Consider the following 16636-nt stretch of genomic DNA (forward strand, 5'->3'; position numbering starts at 1 on the left):
TGTTAGAAGGGAACCCCAAATGGACATAAACTCATTGCCAAGCTTTGCAGAAATTCAGGGCAGCATTAACTGACTCTGTAACATCTCCTCAACTTTGCTGTGTTAGAGAAGCTTGAAAGTTTCACCTACAGAGAAAGCCTCACGGGCTCTTGGATAGTTCTTATTTTGTCACGTGCATCAGACACCTTTCTGTCAAGGGAATCAGCAAACACAAGCGGTGACACGGTTTCTGCTTTTTGTGACAAACACACCAAACCCAGCTGCAACACCCTGTTCACATCAGTCCTGAGGCAAGGGCTCCTCGAGACACAGAAGCACTTTGTGGAGGCAGCTTCACTTTGTGTGGTTTCATCAGTGTCTGGGCTTCCAGCTGGATTTGTTGTGGCTTCCATTTCCATGCTGAACATCAGGCCAGTGACCCGAAACAAGGCTGGGTGATGCTCTGTGGGCATCCTGCCAAAACGTTTTGCAGGAGAGGAACCTGACACACAGCTATCATTTAAGGCCAATTTATCTCGGGAATCAATGGGCCTTTAAAAATTCACCAGCTCACATATCCTTTTCAGTGATGGTCATTAGATGTTTTGTGCTCTGATTTTGTGGGCTTTTGAGAGAGCCTTGCTTTTCAGCAAATGGTGATATATCCATTGGTAAGAGGAAACTCACAGCCTTCACTTTACCCCTGGAGAAAAAATGAGAAATCATTATGAGGATTACAAATGTATAAAACATACAGAGAAAGCAAAAAAAAAAAAAAAAAAAAAAACAACAAAAAAAAAAAAAAAAACCACCAAAAAAACAAAAAAACCCAAAAAAAACAACAAAAAAAAAAACCCACCAAACCCCACCAACCCAACCCAGCAAGCAAAAAGTAAATGCTTTCAACCCTTGCACACTACTGGAGGCAGGATTTCATGCCATTCACACGGTCATCCCAAAGGACCAAGCATGGTCCTCTCTGCTGGAAGCATCTGCCTTTTTCCACCGAGTTTCACATTTCCCTGTCAGTGCCTGACCTGTGTGTACAAAGCTGTGCGTGCACAGAACCCTGGGGGTGCAGGTACACCCACAGAGACCCCTCAGTAATTTCAGTGTAAGAGTCCTGAAAAGAGTTCTCAGCCTCTCTTATCCTGTATTTCTGTATTTAAATGTTTAATGTATTTTTTTTTTCATTTACCAAACACAGTGGGAATCCCTTGGTAGAAATAATACATTAGCATATACGAATTAAAATATTTTAGACACGCAAATTAAAGACGATTTATTAGCAGTGCTGTTTTTTATTATTTGGATGCAACTGCACTCTATATAAATTAAAGGTGATATTCTACACAGTTAACTTTAAAGCAAAAATATTCATCTCACATACAGGATTATAGCTTTGGAGCAAAATGAGAGGAAGCTACAATAAACAAAGAATAGGAAAACCTGACATGAAGCAGTCTGCTGGAAAGCAAAAATGTCATCCTTGTAAAAAATTAAGCTTAATAAGCTTGCTGAATTAATTGCTAGAAATTACCTGGCTAGTGAAAAGCTGACTAAGATTGGGGTCTGAGTGTATAATGGAAGCATCCACCATTAAGACCATAAAAGATACTAAATGTTTTTTGGTGTAAGAGACAGAGCTTTGTGCTTCAGGATATCAAGCAGCCTGCCGAGGGGGTGAGGTGAAAAGCTCTTTCCACAGCCACTTCTCCTGAAGCAGCCAGCAGTGAGTGCACATGAGTCACTGTTCAGCTTGACAGGGCAGCTCTAATGACAGCGATAAAATCATCAGCTCTGTCGTTTGGCCACGGGCACCCGGTAGGTCCCCAGGCATTCGATGTAACAGATCGGTGCTGCTGTTCTGATTGCCTTGAAAGCTCTTTCCCCTCCGGGGCGAGCAGCAGAACCTGCCCTCGCCATCCCACGCTGCCCGTGTTTCCTGCCACGCACACCTTCCACGTGAGCTGGCTCCAGGGCAAACCCCCCAAGGGCTCATGTGCACCCAGTCTGGGGTGTCCCTGGAGCCAGTGGAGCGTGGAACAAATCCAGAGTTATGGCATCAGGGTGCTTTGGAAAATGATACGAGTTCCCTACCAGGAACTAAATTTAGGTGTCTAACTGCTGTAAAACATCTGACCCTGAAATGTCCTCACAAGAAAACCCAGGTGCCTCTGAAAGCTTGACCTTGTTGTCCTCTGCAGCCTCTCAGAGAGGAGCTGGGCCCCAAAGCAGCTTTGCCCAGGGAGTGCAAGAGGCTGGGCACTGGTCTGCTCTGAGGATTTAGAGAGACAGAATAAAAGCTGTTGTGGTGTGCCATGCACAGGTACCTCCACACTGGTGACACAACCACAGCAGGTGTCAGCCCCTGGGCTGGCCACCGGAGTCCTGTCCCAGGACATGCACAGACAAGCAGGGAGAGCCTTGGACTTCTCCCTGCTCAAACACAGGCTTTTGAGGCCATCTGCATTATTTTCCTTTTCAGCGCAGCATGATTGGGCTAAACCCAGGAATCAGCATGAATTCCCAGGGTGGACATATCAGCAAAGGGGTGTGGTTGGGTTATCATATATCACAGCCTCATTACTGCCGGTTCTACCTGTGGTAGTTGTCCTGTGCTGGAAAGCTTCTCATCGATCAGCAGAGACACTCAGGGCTGGTCCAGCAGCCATTTCACTTAATTTAGAAGCTGTCCTGAGACTACATTTTTCAAGGCTGAAAGCATTAACTTGTAATGCTTCAGTTACAGGGGAAATACGATACCATACATCTGAATCCATGAGCCCCAGTAATCGCACTTCTAAAGGCATAGTGCAGAGGTCCTTGGTATTTCCGTGCTTTTTTGTCCAAATTTTAAAAATCTCTTTCAAGCTTAGCTTGTCAGAACATCACATCAATCTGGAAAACTCTGCCTGGCTTTAACAGAGCAAAGATTTCAACCCCCTTTTCTCTTCCTCAGCCTCCCCTTTCTATAATAAATTTAACCTGCTAGCGCTGCCAAACCTCGTGCAGTGCAGGGGGGGGAAGCACAACTCCCTCAGAAGAGGTCTCCAGTCTCCTCAGGGCCCATCCAAATAACCATTTTGCTGGTAACATACTAAAACCCAGAGCAAAGTCCATGTATCTTACTAGGTGAAACCTGTGACCAGCCCGGCCATGTGGTACAGTGACAGCAAACCAAACCTACTGGCACTTATAGACGCGCTCCTGAAACAGCTTCATGCCGCTGGAGGGGCTGTGGGAGAGACAACTGGCTGCTGGTTTTTCAAGCCCTTTCTCCTCTTCCCTGCTGGGCTGTGCTGCAGCTGGAGGGGCTGGTGGCTGGGCACTGCCTGGCACCTCCGGGAGCCCACTGCCTGCAGGCTTCCTGCCAGCCCAGTGGAGCCTTGTGCTGGAAGGAGCAGGAGCTGGGGACACGGCGGGGTAGCGTCTCACAGTCATGGCAGCATCTGAGGAGCAGAGGAAAAAGCAGAGATAAAAACAATACTAATAATACTACCATTAAGAATAATGACAATTCAGATAGCCTCAATGTATTTTTGGAGAGCGACTTTTTACATGGGCAGATAGTGACAGAGCAAGGAGGAACAGTTTTGAGCTAGAAGAGGGGACATGAGATTTTAGGAGGTGAGACACTGGCACAGGTTGCCCAGGAAAGTTGTGGATGCCCCATTCCTGGAAGTGTTTGTTTAAGGCCAGGATGAGTCTTTGAGCAGCCTGGTCTAGTGGAAGGTGTCCCTGCCCATAGCAGGGTTGTTCAAACTGGATGATGTTTAAGGTCCCTTTCAACTCCAAATGATCTACCATTCTAGTTTTAATCACATTTTTGGGGCTCAAAATCATTTTGTATGTGGTGAGGCTGAGAGGCAGAGGATGTCAGATAGCCCCTTTAGGTCCCACCCTTTGCCCTAGAAGGCAGCTGGAGAGGAAGAGCCACGGGGTTAGAAAGCACTTTCCACAGCCTTTCCCCTTGCCAAAAGACCACGGAGCTGTTCCCAAACTGATGACATCCCTAGCCACCAGCAGCCCCTGCCCGAGGCCTTCCTGCTGGTAACCTGGCCACTGGGTCAGTGGGATTGGCAACAACCCCTGTTCCATCACAGCACCCCTGCGGCTGCACGAAAATCCACCCGTGCTGGTCAGCCTCTCACACTCCTTCCCACAGGTTTGTCTCCATGAAAACTTGTGGGGCCATTTCTCCAATACTCCTCTCACCAAGCAACATTTTGCTCTGATTCCCGCTTCATTAATTCCTCCAGAAGTCCCAACCAGGCTCCTATAACTGAGGAATATTTCCATTTTTACCCTCTGATAGAATTGTGAAGTGCATGTATTCTTATGTATTGACCCCTCTCTGCCTCAGCAAGACCAAACTGCGCTATCTGCAAAAATAAACTGCACGTCTGGCGTGATGTATGCAGCCAACCCGTCATTCTTTGTTATTATTTTTCTCCCCTTTGACTGACACAGGATGGGTTATGGCAGGGTTTCTGCCTGGAACAGATAGGGGACAGGCATGTGGAGGAGAGCCCATGCCTGTGAAAACCCAAAGCAGAGAGTCACATTCTGCTGAAGCAAACGGGACTCTTTGAGTTGAAACCTTTGTTCGAGCACCATCAAAACACTCCACTAAGCTCAGCTTGGGGGGGACGCACCCTGAAAACCCCACGGAGCACGACACGCGGGGCAGGTGGCTTCGGGGTGAGCGCAGGACGAGGCCAGGGGCTTCCACGGAGTTACCCGGCCCCGCAGCCGGCAGCCCAGCCCCGTTCCCTGCGGGCAGGGGCGCCGGGGAGCCGCGGGCAGCCCGGCACCGCCCTGCCCGTACCTGTCCGCTCCCTCGGCGCTGCGGCGGCCGCGCTGCCCCGCGGGGATGCCGGGGACGCGGCCGCTCCGTCCCCGTCGAGGGCGAGGCTCCCGGCAGCGCCGTTCCCGAGTCGCGGTGCGGGCACAGCCCCCTGCCCGCGGCCCCGCAGCTCTCCCTTCAGCGCCCTGTTCTCCCTCTCCAGCGCGTTGATCCGGGAGCGCATCTTGCGGATGAGCTGCAGGAGGAGCGCGTTCCCCTCCATGGCCCCGGCCCCGCAGGGCCGCTCCCCGGCCCTTTAAAGCCCTGGGAGTGCTTTATCCCGGATCCCGGCCCTGGGGGGGACGGACCGCGCTGACACGTTGCCAAGAGAGGGCCATCATTTATTCATTCGGGGACTCGCGTTTCAGAGCAGAGCTGGCCTGTCCCCGGGGCACAAATCACTGCCAGCACGGGAGCGCTGCCCCAGGAGGAATCCGCCCGCTCCTCTCCTGACTCTCGGTTCTCTCCGCACGGCTGAGGAGGACAGAGCCCATTCCCTTTGGTTTGCCCAAAAAGGCCGGCGATCATCTCCATGGCGCAGAGACAGGGTCACCCCTTGCCGGGCAGCAGTTTATCTCTTCCCTAACACGGGGTGATTTACACTGTTTTCCTCTGTATATCTGGAATTCCAATCCCAGAATTAGTAATTTCTCTCAGGAAAATTAAATTTCTAAATGAAAGCTGATACAGTGCACGAACCCTGCTTTTAACAACGCATGCCAGCAGCTGTGATGGACAAGCAGGTACACCAGAGCTCTCCTGGGAGGCTGCAGCAGAGCTGGGGCCCTCTCTGGGCACCCAGGGAGGCTCATTGGAGAGGAGCACTGGCACAGCACCCAGGAGTGAAACGGGAGACAGACAAGGCACGATTCCTGCAGTAGCAAGAGAAACACAATCCCCCATACTTCTATCACCTAGTCCCTAAAGCCATCTTTCTTCTAGCAGTAAAATGCAAAAACCTGTGGAGCAGTCTTCCCGCTCCCCAAGACCTACTATAAAATACAGAACTGAGAATGCCAGAAAGTCAACAGGGAAATAATTTAACATACCTTTTGCTCTGAGGCCCTTCACTTCCCAGTAACTCAACTGTGACTCAGAAATAAATGAGAGGGGAAAAAAAAAAAAAAAAAATTCATCTGTGTGCATTTCCCCACTCTACTGCTGGAGGCTGGAGGAAGAAAGGAAAACTGTTCTGAGATGCCTCAGACATGAGATGACTCAGTCTTTGTTTTTCCAGAGGTGTCAGAAGGGCTGTTATGAGGAAACCATCGGGTCTATGGGGAGGTGCTGCTGCCCAGCACCAGCCTGCTGTCAGCTCCTGGGAACCTCTCCAGAGGGCTCTGCACAGTTCAGGCTGCAGGCAGAGAGGAGACACGAATGAGTCCTCAGGGTGCAGATGAAGCCCTTATGCACTTTGCCTGGGCTTGGACCCAGGCTTAAATAACAGTGCAGATGCCCCTATGCTGGGGATAACGTGTAGGGAGCATTATGGGTCTACTTCTCCAGCAAGCAGATCAGGCACTGGAGCAGTGACAGCACCCATGTGTAATTATAATATTGCTGCTGAGCGTGCAGCTGGCAGGCTTGGCTGGGCAGGGGACACTTACCAGCTCAGCAATTAGCTTACCCCAGCTGTAGCTGAAGACATCTGCTTCTCTTATCCCATGCCTGCTGCTTGTCTGGAACCAGGTTGGAGAAGGCAAAGACCTTTTTGATGCACCAGAAATGTCTGAGGAAATGACTTCTGTCTTGTAACCTTGTACAGCTGCCCCTGCTGAAAGAGCCAAATGACTCAGGAGCTTTGGACAATGAAAACCTGGCAAATCTGCCTTTGCCACTGGGCTGACCACTGTGTTCCCTGAAAGCAGAAAGAGCTCCATGTATCCGACCTTGCTGTTTGTAAATTCAGTGGGGTCCAAGACGTGTGTTTACCCTGCCAGCTCCTGTATGCTGCTGCTCTGTGTGCCACGGGGGCGGGGGGGAGGGAAACATTCTGGGTGCCTCAGCCATGACACATTTGCAGGCTGCAGATTTTGGTGAGTGGATCTTCAGTGTGCCTTCTTGAGCCTACTGCAGACACATGTAACTGTGTGGGGTTTGCTATAAAACACTTCAGCTTTAAGTCTTTTAGCAGAAAGGGCAATTTCTCACATCTGTCATGCTTTGGGAAGTTGTCCTTGGTAGGAAAAAGACCCAGGTAAGTTTGTTTTCACCCTCAGACGTACACAAAGCTCTCTGCTAGGGGGCCCACAGCAATATCCCTCTGTGGCTGCTGGTGGATGTGCTCCATCTCAGTGGACTCTACAAACCCCATACCAAATAGTACTGCAACAGAAAACCTGCAAACAAGACACAGAAACCTTGTGGAGCATCTTCATCCAAACCCTGGGAAGCTCAGCTCTTTATTCTGCCCCTGCCCAGCATGGTGACATGCAGCAGCAGCTGTGTGTGCAGGGCTGCTGCAGGGGCTCCCTGGGGAAGGGACGGTGTGAAAGGTGCCACCAGCAGGAAACAGCACCTGCACAGCCACCACCACTGCTGAGCAGTTTCTGTAGCTGTCTTGCTTGCCAAATCCTTCTTGCTCCTCCGAGGTTAGAAGAAAAAAAAAATAATTCAAAAAGGCCTCATTGCTACTCTAGTATGATTTTTCTTTTTTTTTTTTAAAGCATGTCACACATTTAGTCCCAGAAAATCCACCAGCAGCAGGTGTGTGAATGTTTGCTGTCACTTGCTGGAGCCGGGAGTGTGTCCTGCCTCCCAGTGGCACAGGAGTCCCTGTGCACAAAGCCAGAGCCCCCCTTTTCTGGGGCTAAACCCAACCAACAGAGCACAAGTACTGGCATTGCACCTCCACCGCTGGGACAGGATGGGGGAGAAGCAGAGCAGCCCACCTGCCCCAAGAGGAAATCTTGGGGAATAGGACAGCTCACAGATCCATCATCCCAGCAGCAAACCTGAAGCCCAGATCTCTGTCAGGGCTGGAGTCTCCGGGAAGTTTTGCTGTTAATAGGCCTTGAATGTCAGCAGTACTGGATATATTCATCCTATAAAAAATTACCAGGCAAAAGCACAACAGCAGCTCTGATCGGGGTCAATGCCAAACCCTTCCAATTCTCACTGTGTGAGAACATGGCTGTGCCCTGAGTCCTTGCTTGATTTCGTTGTTTTATGCTTCATTGTGGTGCAAAAGAGCCCGATTCTCTTCTGAATCTGGCTGTTCAACTTAAGGAGGTAAAAAAGAATATTTCACTGAATTTAAAAATTAACAAGAAGATTTTTTTGTGTGTGCTGATTCTGTTTTGCTAACACACTTCTGATCATTTTCCTTCTGTACAACTGAAAGGACCGAATAGGTTTAATGTCCAAATTTGGTTTCATAGTAGCTTTCTCTCAGTGGCTTCTCCATTTCAATGGTAAAGTAAGAGGTAAACAGTAAATTTAAGAAGCAAACTTTCCCCAGAGCGCCCCCAGTTTTAGCTACGGGAGCACCTCTCCCTCCTCTGAGCCAGCACCGCTCGCTCCTTAGCCTAACAGAGGAACCAGGAGGCCCATTTTGGCACATCCCCACCGATACAAATGCCGAAAAATATCCATTCTTATTCTGAAAAGTGTGCCTTTGGGGTCTTACCTATTGCACAGCTGAGACCCGCTGTTCCCAAGCCCTTTCTGAAGGACAAGGGTGAGCTGCTGTTGGGACACCCGTGCGGGACAAGGGTGGCAGCAGGCGGGTGTCCCCCGACCCGCAGCGCACCCGGGCTGGATTTTCGCCTGTGTAGCAGGGCTGAGGCGGTGCCTGTGCCGGCAGAGCCCTGCGGGAGCGCAGAGCAGCGCTCAGGAGCTGCCCCAGGCGGGCACGGTGCTCCCGGCCCGGCAGCGCACGGCCCGCTGTCCCGCACGGAGCCTTCCCAGCGAGTGACAGAGCGAGAACAGCGCCGGCACTGCCACCTCCGCACACACCGAGCGCTGCTCCGAGCACCCCCGCACACGGCTCCCGGCACGGAGCCCCGCACACGGCTCCCGGCGCGGAGCCCCGCACACGGCTCCCGGCAGAGAGCCCCGCACACCGCTCCCCGGCACAGAGCCCCGCACACCGCTCCCGGCACGGAGCCCCGCACACCGCTCCCGGCACGGAGCCCCGCACACCGCTCCCGGCACGGAGCCCCGCACACGGCTCCCGGCACGGAGCCCCGCACACCGCTCCCGGCAGAGAGCCCCGCACACGGCTCCCGGCACGGAGCCCCGCACACCGCTCCCGGCACGGAGCCCCGCACACGGCTCCCGGCACGGAGCCCCGCACACGGCTCCCGGCACGGAGCCCCGCACACGGCTCCCGGCACGGAGCCCCGCACACCGCTCCCGGCACGGAGCCCCGCACACCGCTCCCGGCAGAGAGCCCCGCACACCGCTCCCGGCACGGAGCCCCGCACACCGCTCCCGGCAGAGAGCCCCGCACACGGCTCCCGGCACGGAGCCCCGCACACGGCTCCCGGCAGAGAGCCCCGCACACGGCTCCCGGCACGGAGCCCCGCACACGGCTCCCGGCACGGAGCCCCGCACACGGCTCCCGGCAGAGAGCCCCGCACACGGCTCCCGGCAGAGAGCCCCGCACACGGCTCCCGGCAGAGAGCCCCGCACACGGCTCCCGGCACGGAGCCCCGCACACGACTCCCGGCACGGAGCCCCGCACACCGCTCCCGGCAGAGAGCCCCGCACACCGCTCCCGGCACGGAGCCCCGCACACGGCTCCCGGCAGAGAGCCCCGCACACCGCTCCCCGGCACGGAGCCCCGCACACGGCTCCCGGCACGGAGCCCCGCACACGGCTCCCGGCAGAGAGCCCCGCACACGGCTCCCGGCACGGAGCCCCGCACACGGCTCCCGGCACGGAGCCCCGCACACCGCTCCCGGCACGGAGCCCCGCACACGGCTCCCGGCAGAGAGCCCCGCACACGGCTCCCGGCACGGAGCCCCGCACACGGCTCCCGGCAGAGAGCCCCGCACACCGCTCCCGGCACGGAGCCCCGCACACGGCTCCCGGCACGGAGCCCCGCACACGGCTCCCGGCAGAGAGCCCCGCACACGGCTCCCGGCAGAGAGCCCCGCACACGGCTCCCGGCACGGAGCCCCGCACACGGCTCCCGGCACGGAGCCCCGCACACGGCTCCCGGCACGGAGCCCCGCACACGGCTCCCGGCAGAGAGCCCCGCACACGGCTCCCGGCACGGAGCCCCGCACACGGCTCCCGGCACGGAGCCCCGCACACCGCTCCCGGCACGGAGCCCCGCACACGGCTCCCGGCAGAGAGCCCCGCACACGGCTCCCGGCACGGAGCCCCGCACACCGCTCCCGGCACGGAGCCCCGCACACGGCTCCCGGCAGAGAGCCCCACACACCGCTCCCGGCACGGAGCCCCGCACACCGCTCCCGGCACGGAGCCCCGCACACGGCTCCCCGCGCGGAGCCCCGCACACGGCTCCCGGCACGGAGCCCCGCACACGGCTCCCGGCAGAGAGCCCCGCACACGGCTCCCGGCAGAGAGCCCCGCACACGGCTCCCGGCACGGAGCCCCGGGCACCCCGCACCCTGCGAGGAACTGCCCGGGAGGGCAACAGCGAGTGTGCAGGGATGCTCTGTGCTTGGCACTGCAGGGGGAAGCAAAGTGTTCCAGCTGAGCGGGAGGGGAACAGAGGGACATGGGGACAGGGGACACGGGGCAGGGGCTGCCTTCGGGCACAGACACGGGCAGCAGCACTCGGAGGGGGAGCGGCAGCGGGAGCGCAGAGCCCCTGGAATCGCTCCCCAGCCACACGTGTGAGCAAACCTGGCCGCTCTCTCTGCTGGAAGGGGACCTGGCCTTCCTCTCGTGACTAATTAAACGCTCCCTTTTAAGCACGAGGACTTGCTCGCAGCGGGTCCAGGGAGGCAGTTGTGGGGGGTGAGCTCCACAGCCTCCCAGAAACAAAGCAAGATGGCAAAACCCAATTATACGAGTAAAGCGTTCTCAGGTTTCAGCACCTCATTAGGTAATGATGGCACAGAGTTATCTGATTAGTCTGTTAAAAGGTAATCGTTTAACTTATTAATGTCTGTTAAGCATCTTTTTCCTTTTGCAAGGACTGTTTTCCTGACTGCGCCTTAATTCCCACATGTATGCAGAAAATCCCACATGACCCATATTAAAAGAAGCTTTGATTTTGGGTTTTCAAGGCTTCTGAAAGGGGTTTGAAATCCAGCAGGGGATGCTCAATACTTTTGAAAAACAAGGCTTAACCTGAAAATGCAAAACAGAAACAACAACATACATGAGTTACATCCGAAAACCTCGGCTATGATTTTGGACTGGGCTGGCATGAAGTTTGGCTACAGAAACATTTCAAACTTCTAAGAGGGCACTTAAGGTCTCCGTGTTGAATTTCCAAGGCTCTAGATCTCTGTCCCTTTAAATGGATCCTCAAGTTACTGTTGAATAATCAGAATTAGTGTTTTTTATGCTGGCCCCCTGCAAGCACAACATATGCTGCGGAGTACAAACCCATGCCTCATGCCAGAGAATCTTTATGCTCAGCTGGAGATTTTCATAATGAGGAGGTCGCAACTGGGCCCAAAGTTACCTACACAGAGCTTGTGATAGCTTTCAAATTAAAACAACCCCTCACTCATGGATGGGAGAGAGCATCATGATTACAGAGCAGCCCCAAGCACAAAATACATCCTAAAATTATTATTATTATTGTTATTATTAATAATAATAATAATTTCTTACACCACTTTCTTTTTTTTCAAGCAAAACATCCCATCTAAAACATGAGTATATTTGAAACCCTGTAGCTATAGGGGATCTCACCATAGGCAATCTGTGATGACAATGACATCTAAACCATGACTCCGAACTACAGGGAACATCACATGGCATTTGCAGGTCACAAAAATGTACCACAGCGTAAGTAACACCCTCACAGCTGTCCCTAATAAAAAGTGAGTGACTACAGCTGCCTGAAGCAGCACATGAGGAGCACAGCTTAAAAAGCACACTGAAAATATAGCTTCTGTAAGATGGGATGTAGTTATTAGGAAAAAAGGAAACATGCTGCCGTTCACAATGAGATGCTTACACTGAGAGCTTCAAAATGCTCTAGTGAGTTATGAAAAACCTCAACCTGGACAGAGATGTCAGTAATTATGATTGCACTTCTGCATTACTGAGAATTTTCTAAAAATACTGAAAATTTTCTAAAAAGTACATTGTCAACACAATAAAATGTTACAAACCATGCACATTTCTCAGGTAGGCTCCCAGCTTAAAGGGCACTCATTACTCTGACTCCCCCCTGACTGTGCCTCAGAGATGCTCTTGAAGGCATGGGACATGCCCAGGGCTGATCCCAAACCTCTGTTTGGGTTCAGATTCCCTGAGGGACAGCAGCACCTTCTCCTGCTGTGCCACGAGCCACAACTGCTTGGGTGCCAGTGTTTTTGCACCCTGAGGCTATAGTGTGAAATATACACACCACTTACTGATTAGGAGGCTCTTTACCATTCTGCCTTAAAACCACTCAAGACTCTGCTGGCCTGATAATCTACACGCTGTGGCAGCTTTCCCCTAACACTGCTGGTTTCACATGTCTCCATCTCCAACACATGCCTGGAAGGTAGGAAAGTTACTTGATATTTTCCATAGCTAATATTTCACCAAGGAACTGTGCTGGGCTTTTCTTGAAAAGAATAATAATGTTCTCATTTCCCTCCCCCAGCTGCCCAGCAAGCTGACGGCTGCCCAGAGCTGCTCTCTGTGGAGTGCAAACAAAAACAGGCTGGAAGGGCCCGTGCAGGGAGAGGTGTGGGCACTCAGGCTGGGGTCTGCATGCTCTGCCGATGGCCATGGGTCCTCCCTGGGCTGTCAGGGGCTGGCTCAGCCCCGGTGGGAGCTGGTGTGGAGGGCACAGCCTCGTTTGGAACAAACTCTGCACACCCCTGATTTAATTTCAAAACAAAAGTACCAGTTTGGCATTTCCCAAATTTTCCACTGCTTTTCCCAGCTAAAATTGGTTATTCTGTTCAGTTTTAACTAGCAAATAACTTCAGTTGTGTTTCCCAGTAAGAAGGATTCTGTGTTTGAAGTACAGGAGTGATCAGCCCTGGAGGAGGCAGCGGAGCAGAGCTGTGTGAATGGGCACTACACAGGGTTTGTAACGAGGCAGGGGATTATGATCCTGACACTCTGTGACCCCAGTGTGCCAGCCTTGGCAGCTGGGACACTGCACTGCTCCAGCACCTCTGACCCTGGGGAAGTCCCAACCCACTGCCCCAGCTGTGTGTTCACACTTTGATCTCCCGTGAGCCGCGTTCTGCTGTGGTGTAGAGCAGCTATTTCTGTCACAGGATACCTGAGCAGGCAGTGGCTGTTCCCATCACAGACAGTGGCTGTTCCCATCGCAGGCAGTGGCTGTTCCCATCACAGGATACCTGAGCAGGCAGTGGCTGTTCCCATCACAGGTTCCCATCACAGGCAGTGGCTGTTCCCATCACAGGATACCTGAGCAGGCAGTGGCTGTTCCCATCACAGACTCACCTGAGCAGGCAGTGACTGTTCCCATCACAGGCTCACCTGGGAGCTGAAGCCAAGCAGGTGCTCTCTCCCTGTGGGGAGCTGGCCCTTGGCACCTTGGCAGCCCAAAAGACCCCCGGGAGGTTTTCTCTCTGCTGTTGCACAGCATGTGCTCACCAGAACAGAACCCTGCCCTTCCTGCTAGCATGTGTGCACTTGGGGCCAATGCAAAAGCAAAAGAACCTCAAACAAAATAACAAAAACCCCTTCCCACTCCATGCTGTGGCTTCCAGACAGCAAAGTGATGGCAGAAGGAGCAGGAAACCGACGTGGGGCTGTGTGGTTTGTGTGGCCAAGGGGTTCCTGTCCAAGCAGCTCAGGTGAAAGCAGAGGATATGCAGCAATGCTGAAGCTGGAGGTCCTTCCTGGTCATGGTTGTAGTTCTACATGGACTTGGCTGTTCTTTCCCTTTAGGATTAGTTTTTATTTATCTCAAAGTAATTCTCTTAAATGAGAAATGCATTCTAGTTTGTTTGGTTTTAAAATTTTTCTTTCTTTTTTTCCTACAGATTTGAACACTTTCCTCCAAATCCCATTTCTTTATTCCCATTTGATATTTGATTTGAACATCCTTTGATTTTAACTGCCAATATTCAGAGCTCACTACATGGTTTTAATTTGTAGTGACTGCGAATACTGATTATTTTCATCATAATCAAAATATTAAGAGAAAGATCTTTTGCATGCCTACCAAACTTGTTAAAATTGGTAAACACATTCAAGGCCATAGCAGACATCCTTGATAGATCATCTGTCTTGAAGATTCATTGTCCCATGTTACTTACAGCTGAAATCTTGAGTAGACAGCTACCAGTTTAAAAAAAACATTCAAACTGTATGTAAAATGTAAAAGGTACCTGCAACCTGGAGTTTCTCAGCACATCTGGGACAACAGTTTTCATGCTGAGACCAAAAAAGCCACATTTAAAGCTATGTATGGATGCAATTTCACTTCTTCCCAGATCCAGGCTCATGGATGGCCAGCACAGGCACGGTGTGTCTGGAGTAGGAATGGTATAAATCATCCCCTCCCATTTTTCATTTGGATATTATCCAAAAATAAAATTAAAAAGAAAATATATTCCTCTTCAGATCAATATTACTTTGCCAAGATAACATCTCTCCAGCTAAGATATAATTACCCTGTAAGGAATGATTCCTTTTAAACATTTAATGCACCTCCATCTAATTGAAATTTAAGCCTTTGGTTGTGGTTGGGTATCACTAAAGATGTGATTAAACATAAAATATGTATAACACTTAACTCCTTTTGGGGTGTTGAGATAGCTTCCACTAAGTAACAAACATGAATAATTTCTTTTGCACTCTGTGAAGTTTTTAAAGAAGCTCAAATTGTGTCTGGCTTGCACAGATCTCCGTCCCTGGATGAAAGGGAATCTTTCACCAGCTTCGTCTACAGTACCAGGGGACGAGCCTCCTCCAGGTGGAGGAAAAGGAGCAAGAATAGATTGTGAAATAATTTACTGGAGAAACCCTCAGCTCCAAGAACAACCAGTCATGATCTTATGGCCGCCCTGGACAAAAGGAGTCTCAAAGGGCAGCTTTTGCTAGGGAAAAAAAAATAATGATTCAGACTTCATGTAATCCTTAGAGTTTGAAAAGCAGCAATTGTGTGAAGAACCTTTTCCTACAGCATCACGGACAGGGTGGGTGTGGGATTCAGTGCTGACTTCTGCAGTTTGTGTTGCTGAATTTTTTCACGGGAAAGGGCCAAATCCTGTCCTTGTACTCATCCTGCAGCCTCACATGCCTCCTGCATTTCTTTCATTCTCTCCCCTCAAACGCTGGGACCATCCATGGTTCAATGCTTTGTTTTCTCTCCCTGCTGCAGCCTTGGTTCAAAGCTAATGTTTGTGCTAATTGCTTTCACCCGACTAAGTTTAAAGTGTGTGAACACAGCAGGAGGGAAGAGCCATCTGGAGCAAGGACCCAGCTACACTCAAGCCTGAGCATCTCTAACACCAGCAACAAGGCAACCCCAGAATATGGGATGGTTCTCAAGCCCCAGAGGAGGCTGCAGATCTGGCTGCTTAAAATAAACCAAATCCCACAGCCCCTGGACTTACTCATGAAACTCATTTTGTGTGCAAGCTATTGAGAAAACAATCCAGGGATTTCCTTACCTCTGCTTTACAGACCACAGCTTGGCTTCAGCCCAGCCTGCAACATTCCCTCAGTGCAAACCATGCTTTTGCAATCTAGTTATTCCCAAAGACGGCCACCAACAGATGTAGTAATTGCTCATTTGTTGTGAGCATTAATTAGAAACAGTCTGTCTCCAAATCACCTTGATGGCTTCTGAAGTACCCATCCACAAATCATCATAAACACAGAATGAGTCCAGTGAGACCAGCAAGCCAAGGGACAAGAGGACTCGTGCTCACTCACCTCTCTGTATGGCACAGTCCTGATGCCACCACTGATGACATATATATACACACACACACATTTTATATGGGTTCCTCCCATATATATGGACAAACAGCAGGTATAACTTCACCTACCACTATATACACAGCAAGTTAAAATTTGGGCCAGACATCATTCCTTTCAGACATCATTCCATTCAATAGCAGACTATTGGTTTTGCAGAGCGCGGTGTCCGAGGAGCAGAGCTGGGCCTGCCGAGGTGAGGATGAGGAGGGCTCAGCTCCTGCCCAGCTGTGTGGTTGATGCTGCTGTGCAGTGCCCAGGTGAGAACTTGGGCTCTTCCCAAGCCCCAGGGGAGGATCACACCGTTGCTGCACTGATGCTGGAGCAGGGCCATCCCAAACCATGGTGTGCCAACCACTCTCCTCCTTCCCCCACCAGGCAAGGACACTGGTGGGGTTTCCAAACCTCAGCCAAGAATTCTGGAAAACTCCTGATCTGCTGAGAGAGACAGCAGCAGCACCTGCAAGCAGGTAGAGGCTGGGTCATGGCACCTTGCACACAGAGGTGGGTGAATTCAGAGCCCAGCCTTGACTCTGTCCTGCAGGGCCAGGCTGCACTCCAGCTGAGATGCACCAGCTGTGAACCTGGGGTGTTGTGAGAAGAGACAGGAGGGCAGAATGAGGCAAAACACTGGAAAATCCCTCCTGGTACCCCCAGGTAGAAAGACAGCACTGGCCTCTGCCCTGAACAAATCTGTGGAGGACTCAGGGGAATCACCAGAGCTTCTCCAGGGAAAATGAGCAAAACAGA

General features: G+C 52.0%; 1 protein-coding gene across 1 annotated transcript; it reads right to left on the minus strand.

Annotated features, from left to right (window-relative positions):
* Nucleotides 1-539: 539 nt before the first annotated feature.
* On the minus strand, nt 540-5051 carry CCDC195 (coiled-coil domain containing 195). The gene is made up of 3 exons (XM_040074747.1): nt 4811-5051; nt 3170-3431; nt 540-682 (listed from the first exon to the last, which is right to left on the minus strand). Exons 1-3 carry the CDS (start codon nt 5049-5051, stop codon nt 550-552), a joined length of 636 nt encoding a protein of 211 aa, XP_039930681.1. The 3' UTR covers nt 540-549.
* Between the last annotated feature and the right edge of the window lie 11585 nt (nt 5052-16636).

Source organism: Hirundo rustica, chromosome 10 (genome assembly GCF_015227805.2).
Source record: "Hirundo rustica isolate bHirRus1 chromosome 10, bHirRus1.pri.v3, whole genome shotgun sequence".
Lineage (NCBI taxonomy): Eukaryota > Metazoa > Chordata > Aves > Passeriformes > Hirundinidae > Hirundo > Hirundo rustica.

Bases quoted from the DNA above. Each gene is read 5' to 3' on its own strand.
- CCDC195 (XM_040074747.1), bottom strand. From the start codon at position 5,051: ATGGAGGGGAACGCGCTCCTCCTGCAGCTCATCCGCAAGATGCGCTCC. The intron at 3,432-4,810 runs GTACGGGCAGGG...TCTGCTCCTCAG, and splicing joins AGCGCCGAGGGAGCGGACAG to ATGCTGCCATGACTGTGAGA. The intron at 683-3,169 runs GTAGGTTTGGTT...TTTTTTCTCCAG, and splicing joins GAGCGCGTCTATAAGTGCCA to GGGTAAAGTGAAGGCTGTGA.